Genomic DNA, 18830 nt, shown 5'->3' with positions numbered 1-18830 from the left:
GGATGATTAAGCACTAAAGATACTCATGGATTCTGCTGCATGATCAGCTCTGCAGGGCAGGGATTATTCCTTTCAGACTCACGGGGCTGTTCACACAATGGCTCAGCCCAGCTGGGCTCCAAACCCTTCCACAACACAAAAAGTGCTTCACCAAAACAATGCTGAGACACCAAGGGAAGTGGGAGTCTAGGAGGGGTTTCTTCTCCTCTGGCTGTCCTTCCTGATGGGGGTAAGGCTAAGGCACATTTTCAGAGCTGTGGTCTTGGGGCACAGGATTTTGTTTTCTCCTCTCCCAGGAGGAAATAATCCCCATTGTTCTGTGGTGTGACAGGTCAGGCCCACACAGCCAGCACCAGGTGGGTCAAGCAGGGATGGGGGGGTTGCTGGAGCCAGACCCCCAGGCTGCAGAGCCAAGGCTGGGGGCAGGTTTGGTTCTCTTGGGCAGGAGCAAGGAGAGGGACAAAATCCTTCCTTGGCCTCACAGGAAGGGACTTTGGGCACCTATATAGCACCTATAGCTTCACTGGGGTAAAAGAAGGGGGAAAGGGCCACAGAGAGCTTCTCTGTGGGGTTATAGTTTTCAGAGTGAACCCTGCTCTCAGGTGCCTTGAGGAAGGAAACCTCTGAGAAACACCTGGCAGGGAGCTCATTCAGGCAGGCCAGGGAGCTGGTTCTGTCCTTTCCAACTCATACTTTCTCTTGGGGTTCACAACAGATGTCAGAGAAATAAGCAGATGTTTAGAAAAGGCTGGGGGTGGAGAAGCTGCACTATATCAACAGCAGGACAAGGAAAAAGACCAAATTTAAACCCTACCCTGGTGTGCCAGAGCTTGCTGTACCCACCTTCACTGTTCCTCCTGCTGGCAAATGTCCCACGTTGTCCAGAGAACCCACTTTGGCTTGGGCCTTCTCCTTGAAGTTCAGCTTCTGGTTCTCAATTTTGACATCTCCTCCCCCTGGAACAAGATTGTGCAGGAGTCACAGTTTATCAATGCCTCCAGAAGGGTCTCACTTGAGAACTGTCCCCTCCCCAGCCCTACTGAGGAACCACTGGGGACCCAGTAAGCACTGGAGAAAGGACATGAGTAACACTTGCAGTGTCTGACTCCAGTTAGGGTTCAGTTTAAAGACCAGTAAGACCAAAGCTGATCTCCAGCTGTGCAGCCCAAGCAATGCTGCCAGCAAGCAGGGCTGCACACCAAGCCCTGGAGCTGCTCTCAGGGGGGCAGCCAGGCTGGAAGAGGTTCTCCTGCCAGCTGGATCTGCTCATGAATCTGCCTCCCTCAGCAGAGCCATGAAATACCAGTTCCACCTGAGCCCACACTGGTGCAGTTCTGATGCCAGCTGCCCACTCCTGGTAGTGTCCCTTGCTAAGGTCTCCAGCAGCTCAGTCCCTCTGCACAGCTGTCAGTGCTGGGCCATGTTCTGCTCCTTTTCATTCCTTGTTTTCCATCCCCACCCCTTCTCCATCCCTGACAGCTCCCACACAGATCCGTGTGCCACGGCTTGGACCATTCCAGAGGCAGAAGCCAAGTGTGGGAACAGGATGGGCACTTCAGGTTCAGGAGAACACGGAGTGTTCAGAGAAACAACTGTAGACTTCCAGCAAGATTTTCTTAGTTTAGAATACTGCAATTCCCATTAGTATCTAAGGCTATAGGTGCAGTCCACATTCCAGTAGGTTTCTCCAAAAACCCCACTCCAGTATGGCAAAGCACAGTCCTGTTCCCAGTGACAGCACCAAAGAGTCCTCTGCACTTTTTTGGCCAACGATGGAACCAATTGATTTGGTCCAACAAAAAATCAGTTAAAATATCTGACAAGAGATAATTCTGGATGGATTAATCTGCTTTAATCAGCTCTGGACAAGAGCAGTTATTGTCACACACAGCTTGTTATTCCAGAGCAGTGGCTAAGCAGAGGTCATGCTTGTGGCACCCTGTTCTCAACGTGCACCCAAGCGTGGTGCCTGGTGCTGAAGGTTGAACTGCTTTCAAGTGACCAGGCTGGCAGGAAGGCTGCAGGGGACTCCCAGGAGGAGACAAAGACAAGCTTGTAGTATTTTTTAGTTTGTTTTTTTTTTTTTCAGCTTTGGTTGGTGAACTTTGTCCCTCGTGCATGGATGTTTGATTGCCAGGAGTCCTCCTGGGTAGATAAATGTCCTCAGATACAGACAAACCAGGAGTGAGCTGACCATATTTTAGGATGCTACAAGGTGCAAGTTGAGCAGTGTGCCTACAGCCAGGGTTTCCTGAGCTCCAGACTGGCCCATGCTCCAGCTGGGCTGTGGGTTGGTCATTGTTTGGTGAGGACATCTGAGTGTTGCAGGAATTCAAGTGAAGTAACTGCTGTGTTCTCACTGGGGAGCAAATAATTCCTGAACATTCACTCCAGAATATGTCATGAAAGTGTTCTGTGCCTGCCAGGAGCTGCTACTGAGCTGCAGGCTAAGAAGACCTTTGCATCTGCTGTGAAGAACTGGAGGGAAGTTACTTCATCCTTCCAAGCACATGGATGAAGCTTCCAGACTCCTGGAATGGTCATGGTAAGTGTTCACTGGTTTGGTTTTTTTTTCAAATGGGGAGAAAAAAAAAGAACTGAGTTCTCTTTTTCTGAGCTGAGTTGAAGCATTAGATTATTTTCACTGGGAAGATGAAATCCAACATCAGCTAATCCCCTTTTCTGCTGATGAAACCACCAGGAGTTGCTAAGAAGCTGGACAGTATTTCTAGGAACACTCCCTGTGAGCAACAAACCCCTTAAGCTATTTTTGGTCACAATACAGGACTACCCTGAAACAACTTGCAATATCTGCAGAGACACAATGAGGAAATAGTTATATTTCTACCTGGCTTATGCTTGATATTTGCTTTCGAGCCACACTTGGAGGACACTTTGGAAAGGTCAACTTTCTTGTTCTGGATCTGCACCTGAAGAGGCAAAAAAGAAACAACTCAATGCAAAGAAACACTTCCTGGGGATCTGGAGGCCAATGAGCCATCTCAAATGTCAGGGCAGAGGTAAGGACCCTGCACCCCTTTTCCACCACATAATTTTCTGGACTTCCCTGCTCTAGGGTTCTGCCCCAGCCAGAAGTGGTTAATGTGGGCAGGGAGGAACTGAGGCCAGATGAAACTAATGGATGGGCAGCAACCAGAGTAAGGCCAGAGACATGCCATCTGCTCCAGCTTTTTCTCTCTACCATCTTCAGTGTGCAGACTGAGCCCTGTCAAACTGTCAGGCTTTGTCTGCAGCCCCCTCACAGTGGTTCTTCCTCTCTGCTGAGGACAGCAGCAAGGATCATAGTGCCCACATGGACCAAACTACTCAAGCAAGCAGTAGAACCATAGACTGGTTTGGGTCAGAAGGGACCTTGAAGCTGACCCAGTGCCCCCCCTGCCATGGTCAGGGACCCCTCCCCCAGCCCAGGGTGCTCCAAGCCCCATCCAACCTTCAACACTGCCAGGGATGGGGCAGCCACAGCTTCCTTGGGCAACCTGGGCACCCAGGGGCTCAGCACCCTCACCCCAAACAATTTCTCCCTCCCTCCCTGCCCAAGATCTCCTCTCCATCTCCCCTCTCCCAGCTGCAAACCCTTCCCCCTCGCAGGCTCCCATCCCTCCAGGCCCTTGTCCCAAGTCCCTCCCCAGCTTTCCTGGAGCCCCTTCAGGCACTGGAAGGTGCTCTAAGGTCTCCCCATGGGATCCTTCTCTTCTCCAGCCTCAACACCCCCAACTCTCTCAGCCTGGCTCCAGAGCAGAGCTGCTCCAGCCCTCCCAGCAGCTCCAGGGCCTCCTCTGCACTGGCTCCAACAGCTCTGTGTCCTTCTGCTGATGGGGACCCCAGAGCTGGACCCAGCTTTACCCCAGGGGGGTCTCCCCAGAGGGGAGCAGAGGGGGACAATCCCCTCCCTCGATCTTTTGTCCTTCTCAAAGACCAAACCCTGGAGTGGGGAAGCTACTTCCATTCCAGTGTTACTTCTTCTGACCTCATTCTACCACTGACTTGATCCTGGCACAGAAAGCCTTCAATGAAGAAAGTGTTTGGTGATGCAGTCATGAAATTATGAGATATTTATGACTCAATAAATTACTTTCTCCCAAGCCAACTAGCCAAGTATTCTGGGATGGTGTTTGTGAACAACAGCTCAAAAATATATTTTATCTCTGATACCTGGACCAAGTGTATTGAACTGAGCCCCATTTCTAACATTTTTTCTAACATCATTTCACACATCTTTAAAATTCCCCCTGCAGCTCCAGGTGGATGAAAATCTCCAGTTTTCCAGGTGAACTTCTTGTTTAGCTACTGGGAGATCTCCCATATCATACAAACATAGGATCACTTATACTGGAAGGAATTTATGTCCATCTGGTCAAATCCCACTAAAACTGACATCACAACATTCAGTGGTAGCAAAACCCAGGGTTGTTTGGTAGTTACATTAAGGGGATCACCCCTCCCAGCTGTCAGCAACCACCAGCTGGCACCTCCCTGCAAAGAAAGTTCTACTATGGATCATCTCACATATTTCTTTTTTAATACAACAAGAATTTGTTCACTTACCAGTGACTCTCAAAGCTTACAGGGAATTATCACAATAATTTGCACCATGGGAAGCATGAACCCTCCCAGCACTTGTGAATAGGGATGAGTCAAAGCCCTGATATTCTGTTTGCTCTGAATGAGAAGAACAGGATGGTTCAGCCTCCTGCTGCTCTGCTCCATGACACCAGACACTAAAACCCTGGGATCACACCTCCCAGGTTTGGTTTTCTTAGGGGTTGCTTGTAAGGTTACTACTGCTTTTATAATGAGTACTTTTTTTTCATTATTTGATTGGAACCGAAATAAAGCTGAATTTATTTCACAGAATGCACTTTAAATTACTAAACCCTATCAACTAGGGTAGACATGCCCAGCATGGCCACTTATGACCCCTCATATTTCACCTGGGGACCCAAACAATTCTACCTAAATGGAAGGGTACTGCTGGGAATCTGAAGTTTTCTTTTGAGTTTGCAATGGGAGGCATAGTTAAAAGTAAAGCCAAATACTCAGATCCTGGTGCCAAAAATAAACTTTAGATCTGAAAGCTTGATCCAGAGGCTCAGATGGGAACTGTGATCCTCATCTCTCAATAGATTTTTCTTTCTTTGGCCCTTTCCCAATCCACCTAAGCAGGACAAGCCAAAAGGCAGAGAAACTTCCCTACACTCCAAATCACCTTGTTAAATCTTCAATCTACCTGCCCCTTGTAAAATCTACCTCTTTACTGTTGCTTTCTTTAAAAAGAGAAGGAGAAAATAACAAAAATTTTTACCAAAAAAATCTAACTCTGTTTGTACCCAGACATTTTTTTTTTTTTGGCACATGGAACACGAGTAGGAACAATCTCTACTGCTTCTGGACATGTCTTCTTGGAGGGGAGAAGTAATTATCTCCATGTATAGAGCAAAACAGGAACCCACAGCAGGTACCAACTTGGAACCACCTCACTGAGGTAGCACACCCATCACTCCTACCAGAGCAACCCCAAAGCTCAGCTGTCATTTGCTGCCAACCACAGCTCCTGTCCCACAGGATTCCAAAGGGAATCAGAACAATGGACTTTCCAGACATCCCCATCAGCAGTGTGCTTCAGGAACTGAACACCCCAAAGTTTTCTGTCAGAAGTGATCAGCATTAACTGTTTGAAGATGAAAACATCTTGGAAGGGGACACTAACCTTACAGTGCAGATAGAAAAATGACTGAAAAGAAAGGGTTTGATAGGAAACCAGCCTGGCCTCTGCACCTTGGCTGCTCACATTGGTGCTGGCTGGGCTGGGGGTGTCGGATGGCTGGGAACAACTGCCTGGAGCTGCTTTGGGGGCATTTGGAACCTGGAAATAAGCAGCACTTCATTCTCTATTCTCAAAGCAAAGAGCTTAAGTAGTTGATCAAGGAGAAAAAAATGCAGTGGGAAGAAGAGAGTGTGGAAGGAGAAAGAAAGCAGGCACACTTGTCCCCTAGAGCTGGCAATGTCCCCAGGACAGGACAGGTTTGGTGATTCATGAGAAGAAAGAATAGTTCACTGATGGAGTTAATCAAGCAAGAAAAACATCCCCTGCATTTCAATCACATTGCTGTTGGCCTCAAAAAAAGGAAAAGTGTGTTTGAGACTCCTTCCACTAAAAGACTCCACAAGGTAGGAATGACAAAATTGAAGTGGCTTCTAAAAATCCTTTGAGCACACAAGCAGGGGAGATGCAAGAGCTGCTCTTCTACAGCAGAGCCAAGGAGACTTCTGCCACTGGCCATGCCAGTCTGCCCACACTTGGGTGACAAAAACAGATGAAATATGCAGGAGAAACAGAAATGTGCTTTAAAAAATACTTTGAAGGCACATGCTATGGTCCCAACATCAGTTTCTGTTTTTGTGTGCTGAGAAATCTCCTACATGAGGGTTTCTATGGGAAGCTCCACAAACACACATGGGCACTCCTATAAATATTGAGTCATGGGAATATCAGACAGGAATGGCAAATCCCACCACGGGTGGGGATCCACAGACTGGAAGGCAAGGAGCACAGCAGAGACTCTCAGTGGGGAGTCAAGCTTCACCATCTGGCTTTTACCATCTTGGCAACCCACCTGTAGACAGCAAGCTCAGAAAGCCAGATTTGGTTGCCCATTGCAAAAATGTAAGGAAGAATTAGTCAAGGAGAGTGGAAGTTCAGCCAGTCAGCCAAAACACAGGTGTTTCCCAGAAAAAAAGCAGCCAGGGCAGTCTGCACCACAGTCAGGTCCAACCCAGCATCTGTATCCTCAAAACCAGATGTCAAACAGGACACACTGACCATAGAGCAACAGTACTGGCCCCAGAAATCTGGAGTACTTGCCCCCCAAAACTGAGTATTTTCACAGCACCAGGATGCAGGGAGTTCTCAGTGATGTGGGCTCTCAGGTAGCAAGAAACATCACAAGATGTGAGAGCTGGATGTGGCTCCTCAGGAACACAGCACATTGAACACTCCACATTTAAACACCACATTTAAACACATTTAAAAAAACTCCTCTGGGCTTCAGGACTTCAGTGTCTTTTTGGAACCATCCAATTTCTGTATTTCTGCCACCTATTCCTAGCATAACCAGCCTTGCATGGATTTGTTAAGGTATTGCAGATTTATCCACAAGGAAACCAGCCTGCCAAACTAGAGGCATGTTCTCAAAAGCTTCAGTAGCTGAATTGTTACTTGGGGTTTTTATTTTGCTGCCAGACACTTTCAGTTCTAACACTCCAAACCAAGCACACAGACATTACAAGATTAACCTTTTGGTTTAATAAGCTCAACTCTGCTGCCAGAGAAACCAGGAGCCTTTAAATTTAGAAATTAATCGCAGCTCAAAGATTAAGTCCCAGAGTCTTTTCCTCCCCTCCTCTTTCAAAGTCTCCCTTCTTGGGAAACAAGAAGTGAAATTAATCTGACTCAGGCTTGCTCTAGGAGCCAGTGAAGGGTAAGAGGCCCTTTTAGGCCACATTTTATTTCATCTAAAAAAACCCAGACATCTAAAATAGGTCAGAGGGCTGATGAGGTGCCTCCATTGACTGCAGAGGGAATCCATGGTGAACTAACTCCTGAGGCTCAGCAATGTGCACACCCTGCACTTGGTCACCAATATCACATCGACCGTGCAAGAAATAGGTCAGGTGTATTTCTGTAGTACTGTGAAACACAACCCACACAACCAACCTACCATCCCACGGGGGGGGGGGGGAGGGAAATTAAAATTCTCCTGCCTGCATTCTTTCCAGAAGAATGATTTCTATTATTTCCAGAAGCCCTGAAACTCTGCCACCCCTTTCTGCCTGCAACACAGCGTTTGTACGACTGACACATAAAAACATAGTACAAGAGAAGGAGTTAGTAGAAGGACAGCTTGCCCAGAGCCCATACTTACATTCCCACCTCCAGGGACATGCTTAATATTGTCCTTGGAACCACACTTGGATTGAACATGGCTGTAGTTCGCTTTTTTGGAGACTATCTGGACCTGGAATGTTACAGAATGGAAAACAACACAAGGGAAGAGGACTGGTTAGAGTTGTCATACAGCAGGCTGGAATGGATGCTCGAACATGGTGGATAAACAAGGAGTTGTGTTAAACTCAATCCAGTATTAGGTGTGAAAAGCAACTGAGGAGGAGAGTGAGAAACAAAAAAAAAAAGTGAAGGAAACAAGAGGCTGCACAGACAGAGTTAGTGCCAGAGCGTAAGCACTGCCGTGAGGATATTTTCTCCAGGTATCTATGGGCTGGCATCACCACAAGGGCTGGGGTCCCCCATGGCCCCCAGGAAGCTTCTCAGGAGCTCTCTGGTGAGAGCTGCCCCAGAGCAGGGAGAGCCCAAAGCCCCAGCTTCCAACAGCTCTGGTGTCCCTTTGTCCCGGGTTATGTCTTTCCAAACCTCTGGGCAGTAAAGCCCAGGCTGAGAAACAATTCTGCTGATGGAGGTTGTCAAAGTTCCAGCTGGATTTCATCAGATGAGTGATGTTAATTCAATCATTTCTCCTTTCAGCTAAAAGGACTTGGCCTTCTTCAAAAGCCAGGAGGAGCACGCTAAGGAGTGAGTTTTTACTCCCAGGGGTAGTGTCTGAGTTAGAGTAACAGGTTACAAAGGTTAGTGACAACACGTGTTTAGTCTGGGAGTTATTTAACACAAACCCTGGCAGAAGCTGATCTAGAGCACTTTCTAGAAAGAGGTGATAAATTTGAAGCACAAAAGGAATCACCAGAACATTCTCACTCGAGCAGGTTCCCAAAAGCTCCTTAGCCAGTTCAGAGAGACTGGATTCAGTTCCACAGCAGCTTTGAAAATGCACTATAATGGTTTATAAAGGTTTATAATGGTTTTCTGACTTTTATAGAGGTACAGATCCCGTCTGTTCATGAAGGATAAAACTGGACATGAAGCAGGACTGCAGCACTCCAGCCTCACTCCCTCCTCCTGCAGTACCTGTCACAACAGCTTCCCAGGAACCCATCAAGTGGGAACCACCTTTAATGCAGGGAGTTGGAAAGGCTGGATATGGCTGGGTGGGGAATACTGCTGGGAAGCTGTTAAACCCTTAATATTCTATAAATATTTGCTAAAGCTCTCTTCCCAGTTACAAACCAGTGGGGTGTATGAAGAACTGGTCTGAAGGGAAACCTCTGACCCAAAGTTATTCTCATCTACCTAAAAGTAAAACAGGAGGAATCTGCTCTGGAACCACTGAAATGTACAGCAGGCACAGAAAAGATACCCAAGACAGTGATGTCTGAGGGGGTGTAACTGAGAATATCTTGGGGTTTACCAGAAAGAATTGGAAAAGTGTCTGTGCAAGGAACAGTGACACTGACAGGAGAAAGCAGAAGAGTTGAAGAGAAGGGAAAGTGACTCAAAAATAGAAATGTTTTCTTTCATCTCCCACCAAGAAAAGTCTGAAATAAACTCACTTTCCCATTGGGCTGTTTTGGGGCACTCTCTTTTGATACAGTTGTTTTAGTAGTAGCCATTTTAGAGACTGCATTGGGTTCAGACTTTCGGGCAGCAGCAGCTGATTCTGGCTTTTTCTCTACTTTCCCCTAGATGGAGACAAACGGATGATTTCAACCAGCAAAAAGCAGAAGTGTGGGCAGGAGCCTAGGGGAACACAAGCTACTCAGATAAACTCCGTGGCACTGACGACCCAGGAGAACTTCTTAGGTGCTGCAATCCTCAGGCAAAGTATAATTCCATGCCCAGGAATGATAAAACTCAGGGAGTGGAGGAGAAGCAACATCACTTGGACACAGATTGAAACAGGGAACCTGGGGTCATAAAGCAATATTTAAGTTGTCTGTTTCTCAAAAAAAAAAAAAAAGCTCACAGGTGGCCTTTAACATCTCATAGCTCGCCCAGTGGTCTGAATGGCAGATCTCCAGGTGACCCCAAGTACATTATAACTCTGCCAAAAAATTAAATCAGATCTTTCAAAAACCCACCAGCAGCCCAGGACCACCTCCTGCCCATGGAGGACATTATACAAAGGCAAACACATCCACTGCCTTTTTTTTTTTTTTGTCCTTGAGCTCTGCTGGGTACAGACACACTGTGCTTCCACTCCTGATTTCCCACCCACTGACTTGACTCAGGATTGGAGCTCAACCACTGATTTAGTTTGTAACTAATGAAATGCTGGTGGGCCCAGCTAATTCTGCTAAGCAGAAAAAGGAATGAAAATTTACAGGGTTTTAAGCAAAAAAATCAGCAACTACCTGAGACTGTCCATTCTTCTGCTAGTCTAGATCCAGGTAAGTGCAGCAGAACTTGCTTTTTTGGGGGTCAGCATAAACTCTTTCACTAACCCACCAGTGACAGAACAATACACAAGAAAACCCCAGCACTCCTACAGTATTTTCCAATCCTAAAAACATCCCATCAGAAATCAGATTACAAAAGGGACAATTTGCTTAAACCAATGTGTTTGGATTTTAAAAATCTACTGAAATACTTAGAAAATGTAGGGCAGCACAATTAAATGTAAAAAAAAAAATAAAATTTTTTACTCACACTGACACAATAGCCCTGCAAGCTAAAGACCTCTACACTCCTCAGAACCCTCACCCAGTTCAAAACATCAGAACAATCTTACATGTCTTTTCTGAGCAGAAGGCAGAAGCTTTCTGAACTTCTGTTTGGTGTCAAGCTACCACACAGAGAACATGAAAAGGTCACCCTCCTGTTTGCCTCCAAGTGTTTCAGCAGACCTGGATTGTCATTTCCAGAAATGTTTGTTCTGGGGGAGTGGAAGTTTCTGTCTTGTAGACCTCGAAGCTCTCAGGACTGTACTATGATGTGGTGCAATGGAGACACTCAACTCAGGAATAAACCCACAGTGGATCTGTGCTGCCTGTGACAAACAGCACCACAGCCCAGGAATGTCCTGGACTTTCATGTGCCCGAGAGGAGATGAAGGCTCCCAGCAGGGAATGTGCTCTCTTGGCATCAGAACAAAGTTCTCTGCAGAGTTATTCATTGCTGCAGACCTGCAGCAAAGTGGGCAGATTGGGTCCACTTTGTGGAAATTAAATCCCAAGGACTGCAGAAGAGCTGCTCACACACAGGTCAGGCAAAGATGGGTGGAGCTCTCCTATAATGTCCAAGAAGGGCTTTATCACTATGCACACCCACAGGAGTATTTCAGCCCTCAGAAGAGGGCTCAGGGTATAACCCCAAACCTTGATCACTGACATTCACAGCAAAAGTGTAATTTTTCAGGCCCACTACTGATTGAGAGGCTTGAGTTATGGCTACATGGACACTTTTCATAGAGTCACAGAATGGCTGAGGCTGTCAGGGAGCTGAGAGCTCATCTGCTCCAAGCTCCTGCCATGCCCAGGGACACCTCTCATCCAGCCCAGGTTGCTCCAAGCCTCATCCAACCTGGCCTTGAACACCTCCAGGGAGGGGGCAGCCACAGCTTCTCTGGGCAATCTGTTCCAGAGGCTCAGCACCCTCCTGCTGAAGAACTTCTTCCCAAGGTCCAGCCTAATGTCCACTCTTTTCTCTACAGCACATCCAACACTACCCTGTTCTTCTCTTGTGGCCACCACAGATTATCTGAAGAGCAGTGGATGGAGATCCTGTTGAATTTCAGCTTCAGGCCTGATAAGTTCAACAGAGTTCCTGCTCCTAGACCTGGGAAAGGTGCTGCAGAAGCTGCTCCCGAATCCAGATTTCCTGCATTGTAGAGCATTATTCCACCTTCTGTACCATTCAGCAGCCTCAGTTCTTCTATCCAACAACAAAGTTTTGGAATATAGACAAGGTTTTGAGCTTTCAGGACCAACCATTGTCTATGCCAGGCTGTAGGACAGAAAGCCAGAACCAGAGTTCTGAATGCCTGTATTCAGGCCAGCAAACACCATGAAGGCTCCTACAGGTGGATTCCTTCTGTACACTGCTACCACTGCCTTGTTAATAAACCAAGAGCCCAAAGAGGAGCTCTGCAGAGCACACATGAGAAGAGCAGTGAGGACACAGCTACCAAAATGAGCAAAGAGCACCTCTAACGCTTAAGAGCTACTGTACCAAAGCACATATTGTTACCAGGTTTGGAGACACTCACCTTCCCTCCTCCAGGCTGATGTTTGATGTTGTCTGTGGATCCAATTTTGGAACGCACGTTTTTCAGGTCCGGAGCAGAAACGCTGCTGGCCGGGCGGAGAGGCCTGGAAAGAGTGCTGGGTTTTGTTGGAGCCTTGGTAGTTGTTTTTTTAGCATCTGCTGCTGTGGTTGAGGTTGTGATGGGTCTGGTGGCAGCAGGCTTGGGTTTGGGACGACTGGTGGCTGTGGTTGTGCTGGAGGTGGTGGTAGGGGTGGTGGTGCTGCTTTTCACCACGCTTCCACTGGCGCTCTTGGGGCGGCTCAGGTCTGCTACAATCATCACAGTGACCATCAAAAAAAGGGAAAGAGGGTAAAAGGAGGGGTCAGAGGCCATTTACAAAACCATCCTCAAGTGTCCTAAAGATGCACAGTGATCTGCTTCAGAAACACAGCCCCCAACAAGAGGGATCTGACGTAGATGGAAATGGAACCAAGTTACCTGATGACGACTTTGCAGAGGTCTTCTTGGCATCTGCAGGCTTCCCCTCGGTCTTGATAGCTGCCCAACAGAAAAGACATCCATCAGGATTGAGGAGAGGCAGCCAGCTGGCACAGAGGAGAAGTCTGGAGTCCCAGCACAGCTTCCCCTGGAGCTCAGGGGCTCTCTGCAGCCCCTCACCTACTCACAGGCCCCTTTACCCACGGTCCCCGTTTCTAACCTGCTGCTGGAAAGAAATCATCTCAGGAATTAACTGCTCCATCTGGACACCTGGCTGAGGGCCTCCTCATTGCAACAGCAAAAACTACTCAGGGTTTCCAGCAAAACAATCAATTTGCCAAAAGGGTCACCGTTCAATGATGCAACACCTGCAGTGTGCTTTGCATTTTGTTTTTTCTTAAAATAACTTTCTGAATCTGACAGTGCTCACTGACATTATTTTAATCCCATCTCAATTTCATTTCTAAAAAAAAAAATGAAACCAAACAAAAAGCCCACCAACCAACTAAAATGCCATCACCTTTCTTGACTAAACAGTCAAAGCAACCCCAAATTTGCCCATCTGTAAGCTTGGTATTAGTGCTTGATCAGTCCCAACCAATGCCAGTTTTCTTGTACATATTTTGGTCCCTATTATAATTGTATAAAAGCAAAAATCAATAAGGAAACTGAACTCTGCCTTTGGGCAAACATCAGTGATCATGACCTGATTACACTCTGCATAGGCAGAGGACAGTCTAAAGCAGGAACCTGTCTATATTTCTCAAAGCAGAATAAAACCACACATAAAGTTGATCAAGGGAAATCACAGACTGAAAAAGAAAATCAGGACCTTATTTTGAAGAGCTCTTTGATAACAAAATCCTAGCCTTTGTCCTACTAATGATGGATGACTGGCTAAAATTTAGTTTATATCAACAGCCAAAGGAAAGAAAAATTGAAAACAAAAACCAAAACAAAAAAAATCTAAGAGAGAAATCATGACAACCCCCCATCTTCTAATATTTAGTTTCCATTAACAGTCTTGGAGTTTTTAGTTAAACCAAGTAGCTGGCAGGGTATAGAGAAGAACAAGCAAAAGCAGCAGATAACTACAGGCCAAGTTAGTCTGGATCATTCCACCCAGACTCTGCTAAAAGCATTCAATTAAACACCCAGACAGGATACCAGCCAACGAGATGCAACACATTGGGATAATTTAATAAGGCCTAAGGGACAGATCTATAATTAATACCAAATGCTTCAAAAAAGGTCCCATCAAACCAACCCCATCTCTCTCCTGGAGACCACAACTTTAATGGGGAAAACTGCATGGACAGAACAGACTCAGACTTCTATACATTGGAGAGGACTAATATGTTACTTTAATATATAAAGAGATGTTATTTCTACTTGTGTGAGTGGGGAACTGAATGCTGGAACACTTCTGTCAGTGTTACTAGCACGTGATGCTGAAAACCTGGAGAATGACAAAGTTGCTGGGAAAATGCTCTATAATGACAGGCCAAGACTTGGATCTTCTTCTGATCTGAAAGATGGAGATGTGCTCTTGTAAAACCACAGCAATCAAATAATAAATCAAATGCCACGTAGGCCATGGCTCATTTTGTTGAGCAAATGACTGACATTTAGTACCTGAAAAAAAAACCAAAATTGTTTCCAAGCCACCCTCCACAGACTTTTAAACAGGGGGAATGACTGAACACTTGAGCAAACCCCAAGGAAGTGAAAGTCTTTGGGGACAGAAAAGCCAAAGCAGATGTCCTTCTGAAATCCCATCTTCAGCCAGGAACCTGGCACCAGTCTCAGTGGTGGGTAATGAGAAACTGAACTGTCACCTGCTCTAGTGGGGCAGTGGGACCAGATGATCCCTAGAGGGCCCTCCAACCCTGACAATTCTGTGATGAGAAGAGATCCAGGTCTCCATCTATGGCTCTACCTGAAGCTGTGCTCCAGCTAAGCTGACCAGTTAGTGTTTGGCTCCTTGCAACCCCCTTCAGCCCCCACAGTGCTGTTCACCCTCTCTCCCACCCTGGCTTTCTCCTCTTCCAAACCAGGACTCCTTTCTTTTACCACTCATGACGTTTCTGTGCATTTCCAGATCCAGACAAAACTGCTTTCTCCCTGGATGGAGCTTCTCCAGCTGACCTCATCTCTTCCCTCGCCCACCCAGTTCTCCCTGTGCTTTGGCAGTGTCCCACCACCCTCACTGCTGCAGAAGCCTCTTCCCTCTGTACATCTTGCCACTTGGAACAACCCTCCTGCATCTCTGCATCGTCAACTCCATCTCTTTTCAAATGTCACCAGCAAACACTTCTTTCTTTGTGTCTCCATTTTGGAAGGAGGAATTAACTGCACTCATTAAAACATATTCAGCATTCTGGGCTACAGTTTGCATAAAGGACCACACAAAATTCATTCTGCAAGGATGTCCACGGGCTCAGCTTAGATACAGGGCTCTTGGAATGTGCAACACTTCCTTTGCCCAGGATTAATTCTTTTTTCCCCCAGAGCACAGCGTATGGAATGGACATTTAGCCCAATGTATTTCAACATAGTTAAAACATGACTATTCTTTTGGGAAAGACAAGTTGGAGATTCATACCCTGGGACTCACAGAACAAGGCAACCAATGTGTGGTATTGGTTTACATGTTCATTGGCACAGTTGGCCAGTGAGGTCTGGTTATTGGAAAAGACTTGAGAGCATTTAACTCTATTCTGATCTGACATTAAATCTCTCAAGCTCCACTAAAAGGAGTGAAAAGATGCTAATATGCTGCTCGTGTTTCATGCTGTTGAACTTGGGGGGGTTCCCTCTCTGGCAGGGGTAGGACACAGTTTTCTGGTGAAGCTGATGAAATTTCAGCTTCAAATTCTTCCTGCACTAGTAAAAAGCCTCCACTTCTGCTCAACCTGTTCTGTTTTTCAGATGCACTTCAAGTCCTCTTCTGGAGATTTGCTTTTCCCAAGTTTTCAACTGGTGTTAGTGTTTATTCTGACTGCTAGGGTGGCAAAATACAGAAGTAATAGCATCTTTTTTATTGAATTTGAGTGTGTTCAGTAATTGCATTAACCCTGATTCACACCAAGCTGACCCCTGAAAGTCATTCAGATTTGGTTTTGGAAGGGGAAGCCTTGAGAGAAAAAAGTCTGAGCTATGGTCCCTGTGCCTTGGCACTGGGTCTTGTCTTGTGTGAAAGGGTTGATCCTGCACTAAGCCTCAGGCCAGCTCCTGACTGACCAGCTTACACCTTGCTGTTAGAGCAGCTACAGCTTCTCCTGAGTGACTACATTTCAAGGTTTTGGCTTTTTCCTTTTTTTGAACCTGTAGATTGGAAGCTTGGTCATCAGGAAACTATTTTTAATAAACTGATGGGGTCATGGGATGACCTAAACACAGAAAAAGGTCATTGGGGTAGAGGAGAAAGTCACCAGAACATGAACCAGTGGTGCTACTCAAACAGAAACTTGCAGATGATTAGAAGGAGAGATCTCCTGAAGCAAAACAAGAGGGGACTCACAGGTTGGCCTCTTGGGTGGGGAAGCAGTGGTAGTTCTTGTGCCAGCAGTGGCAGTGACCGGCGATGTCGCCGTTGTCTTCAGGGTGGTGGAGGTGCTCCGGGCAGGAGCTCGAGGAGTGGCAGATGATGGAGCCTTTGAGAGGGAGGTCCTCTTCTCCGTGGACTTTGCATCTGAAACCTGGAAATAAAGGGGGGACATTAAAGCCCCTGCTGCACTGAGGGTCTCTTCAAAGCATTTGCCAGCAAAAAGCCTCAAATCAATTGTTTGAACACTTGAAGGTGTGAGTTAAGGCAGCGCCAAAACATGATCATGCAGAAGATTGTAATTCAGACATGAAGAAGATTAAAAATATAATTCAGACATGCAGAAGATTAAAAAATATAATTCAGGCATGCAGAAGCAAGTGACTGTTTCAGGGCAGGACACAGAGCATGGACCCTGCTGAATATATGAATCGATTCACAGCGTTAATGTGTGGAGGCCATTGACAGATGGGAGCCAAGTTCTCACTTCTGGCAAAATGGAAAATGTCAGTCCACTAGCAATGCTTCTGGGAGAGATTTCTTTTCCTTCATGAGTAGAAATGATGCCTAAGCTAGGAAGGCATCTATTAGAACACTGTGGACACAAGAATTAAGTGTCCGCGATTCATTCCTCACTGAGAAAACTATTCCATGTCTGTTCCTGGTAAGTCTGTTAATTGACTCATCTCATAAGTATTCAAATACTGAATTAATGTATGGAAACAAAGGAGATTTTGATTCAATCAAAAGGGAATTCAGAATCATGCAAAAACACTGAAGACACTGGTTCACAGCAAAAGTACCGATTTCTGCCTGTGCTTTCACACTCTGTTATTTTTATTTAGTTAGTTTTAAAAGACACTCAAATGCAGTTATTCATGCTTCAGTGTGTAGAAATGCTAGCAAATCTCTTTCAAATCTGAATTCTTCTAGTATACAATAATTTACCACAGGGAAAATTCAAGGGACATTTCCCATTCTTCACATTACCCGTGGCTTCCCCACTCTGGCTTCAAGAACTGAACTGACTGACACTGAGAATCGTCCACAAATATTCTCTCATTGGAGAATTACAAACCCCCAGTACTTCCTAAGCACCCAAGTCTATTACCAGTTCTCTTCCTACAGTTTTTAAGATGCCAGAGAATCAGTGGGAAATACTGAAGTGTTCAAACTGTTTCCCCTCCCAGTATGAGTATCAAAGGTCTCTGTTCAGTTTTCCCATGCTCTTGTCTGCACTTATCTGATGTTTGCAGTCAATAAATCTATATTTAAAAATCTCCTCCCCTCTCAGTAACAGAAAGAAAGAATAATCCTGTGTACTTCACACCAGTCCACAAGGACAATGGTGGCAACAGAGTCAAGTTTCATTTTTTTTTTCTCTGTGATGCCACAAGGAGACACTTGGGATCTGATGGTACAAGGGGGTTAATGGAGGTTGCTACTCCTAACTGCACAGCTCCCACAGCTCAGTGAGTCCTGAGCTGCTCCTCCCCTGACTCCCTCTAGACTCATGTTTTGACTCCTGGGTAAGAGAGCTGGGAAGTTATCAGGGAGGCTCTGGGAGCTCCCCCACACAAGCGAGCGGTTTCCTTACCTTTGGTTTAGTCTCTTTTGTAGTGAGGGTGGAGGGACGTGTAGTACTGGTGGCTGGGCGTTTAGGAGTGGCTGAAGTAGGACCTGTAGTAGGGCTGGTGGGTTTTTTGTTTGGGCCAGGAGTGGCAGAGGCTGGCCGTTTGGGACTGGTAGCAGCCAGGGGCCTGGCTTTCGCTGCTGCAGGCTTGGCAGATGGTGTGGAGGCCGCAGGCTTTAAGTTTTTTCAAGAAAAGCAAAATCCGGTATAAAAACAAAACAAGGAAAACCACAACAAAAAATAGCGCATTGAGAACCAAAACATTGAGCTGCAGGAACATAAAAATGATAATTTTAAACGAAAGAGAAAAAAAATAAAATAATTAGCTTTCTGTTTTCTGAGCCTACGAAAAAGACCAAGCTGAAGCAGAGCAGCAGCAGGCTGCCTTGGGAGCTCAGTGCAGCTTTGCCATCAATTCCAAGTGAACAGGATTTATTTCAGAGACATCCAAAGCAACAAAAGGAACTTCTGGTAAAGCTGGGATTAGAAATTGGGTGGTTCCTGGCATCCACTCCTGTGTGCAATACACAGGACACTGCTTTCCAACTCCGTGCATACAAAGGGGTGGCAAGCTCTAAATCCTCATCTGATCAGCTCCAGTGCCTGTGAGGGTACCAAGAACCCCCTTGCTGCTCTAAGAATCTGGGGCTGGATTTTGCTGCAAGCTGCTGGAAGTAGGTATCTCACGTTTCATAAACAGCCCTAAAAGGAGAGTCCTCAGATCCTGAGGGAGGTCTGGGAATGCCAAGTGTAACGCAAATAATTGTGTCATAACCAAGTGGGACAGTCTCAGTGCAGCAGAAGTGTTGCCATACGTGTTTACTACTTCTACACCACCCATACCAACCAGGGGATTCATTTCAATGAAGCTTTAAAACCCATTTGCAGGCACATTTGCTCCAGGCTGAGTTGTTTGCTTGCAGCTCCCCAACTGGATGTCTTTGTTTCAGTAAAAGGGGCTCACAAATGGCAGCTCAGAAAACAGAACTCATGTTGCCAAAACTTAAGAAGCAGAAAAGCTGGGAAATTGATAAACCCT

At 46.1% G+C, this 18830-nt stretch overlaps 1 protein-coding gene across 14 annotated transcripts in view; it reads right to left on the bottom strand.

Moving 5' to 3' along the window:
- The window catches only part of MAP4 (microtubule associated protein 4), a 166448-nt gene that overhangs the window by 3972 nt on the left and 143646 nt on the right, over window positions 1–18830 (bottom strand). For 10 of the 14 annotated variants that reach the window (XM_071734492.1, XM_071734485.1, XM_071734491.1 and 7 more), the window contains 8 exons: window positions 17756–17965; window positions 16135–16312; window positions 12612–12671; window positions 12135–12442; window positions 9481–9609; window positions 7944–8036; window positions 2849–2930; window positions 844–956 (listed from right to left, as the gene is read on the bottom strand). In XM_071734492.1, the coding sequence (XP_071590593.1) occupies window positions 844–956; window positions 2849–2930; window positions 7944–8036; window positions 9481–9609; window positions 12135–12442; window positions 12612–12671; window positions 16135–16312; window positions 17756–17965 (1173 nt within the window). The remainder of the gene's footprint in view (window positions 1–843; window positions 957–2848; window positions 2931–7943; window positions 8037–9480; window positions 9610–12134; window positions 12443–12611; window positions 12672–16134; window positions 16313–17755; window positions 17966–18830) is intronic. The other 4 variants (XM_071734490.1, XM_071734494.1, XM_071734496.1 and 1 more) reach the window with 4 other exon arrangements.

This window comes from Heliangelus exortis, chromosome 2, assembly GCF_036169615.1.
Source record: "Heliangelus exortis chromosome 2, bHelExo1.hap1, whole genome shotgun sequence".
In the NCBI taxonomy this organism is placed as follows: Eukaryota; Metazoa; Chordata; class Aves; order Apodiformes; family Trochilidae; genus Heliangelus; species Heliangelus exortis.
This window is presented reverse-complemented; position numbering and strand designations above follow the sequence as displayed.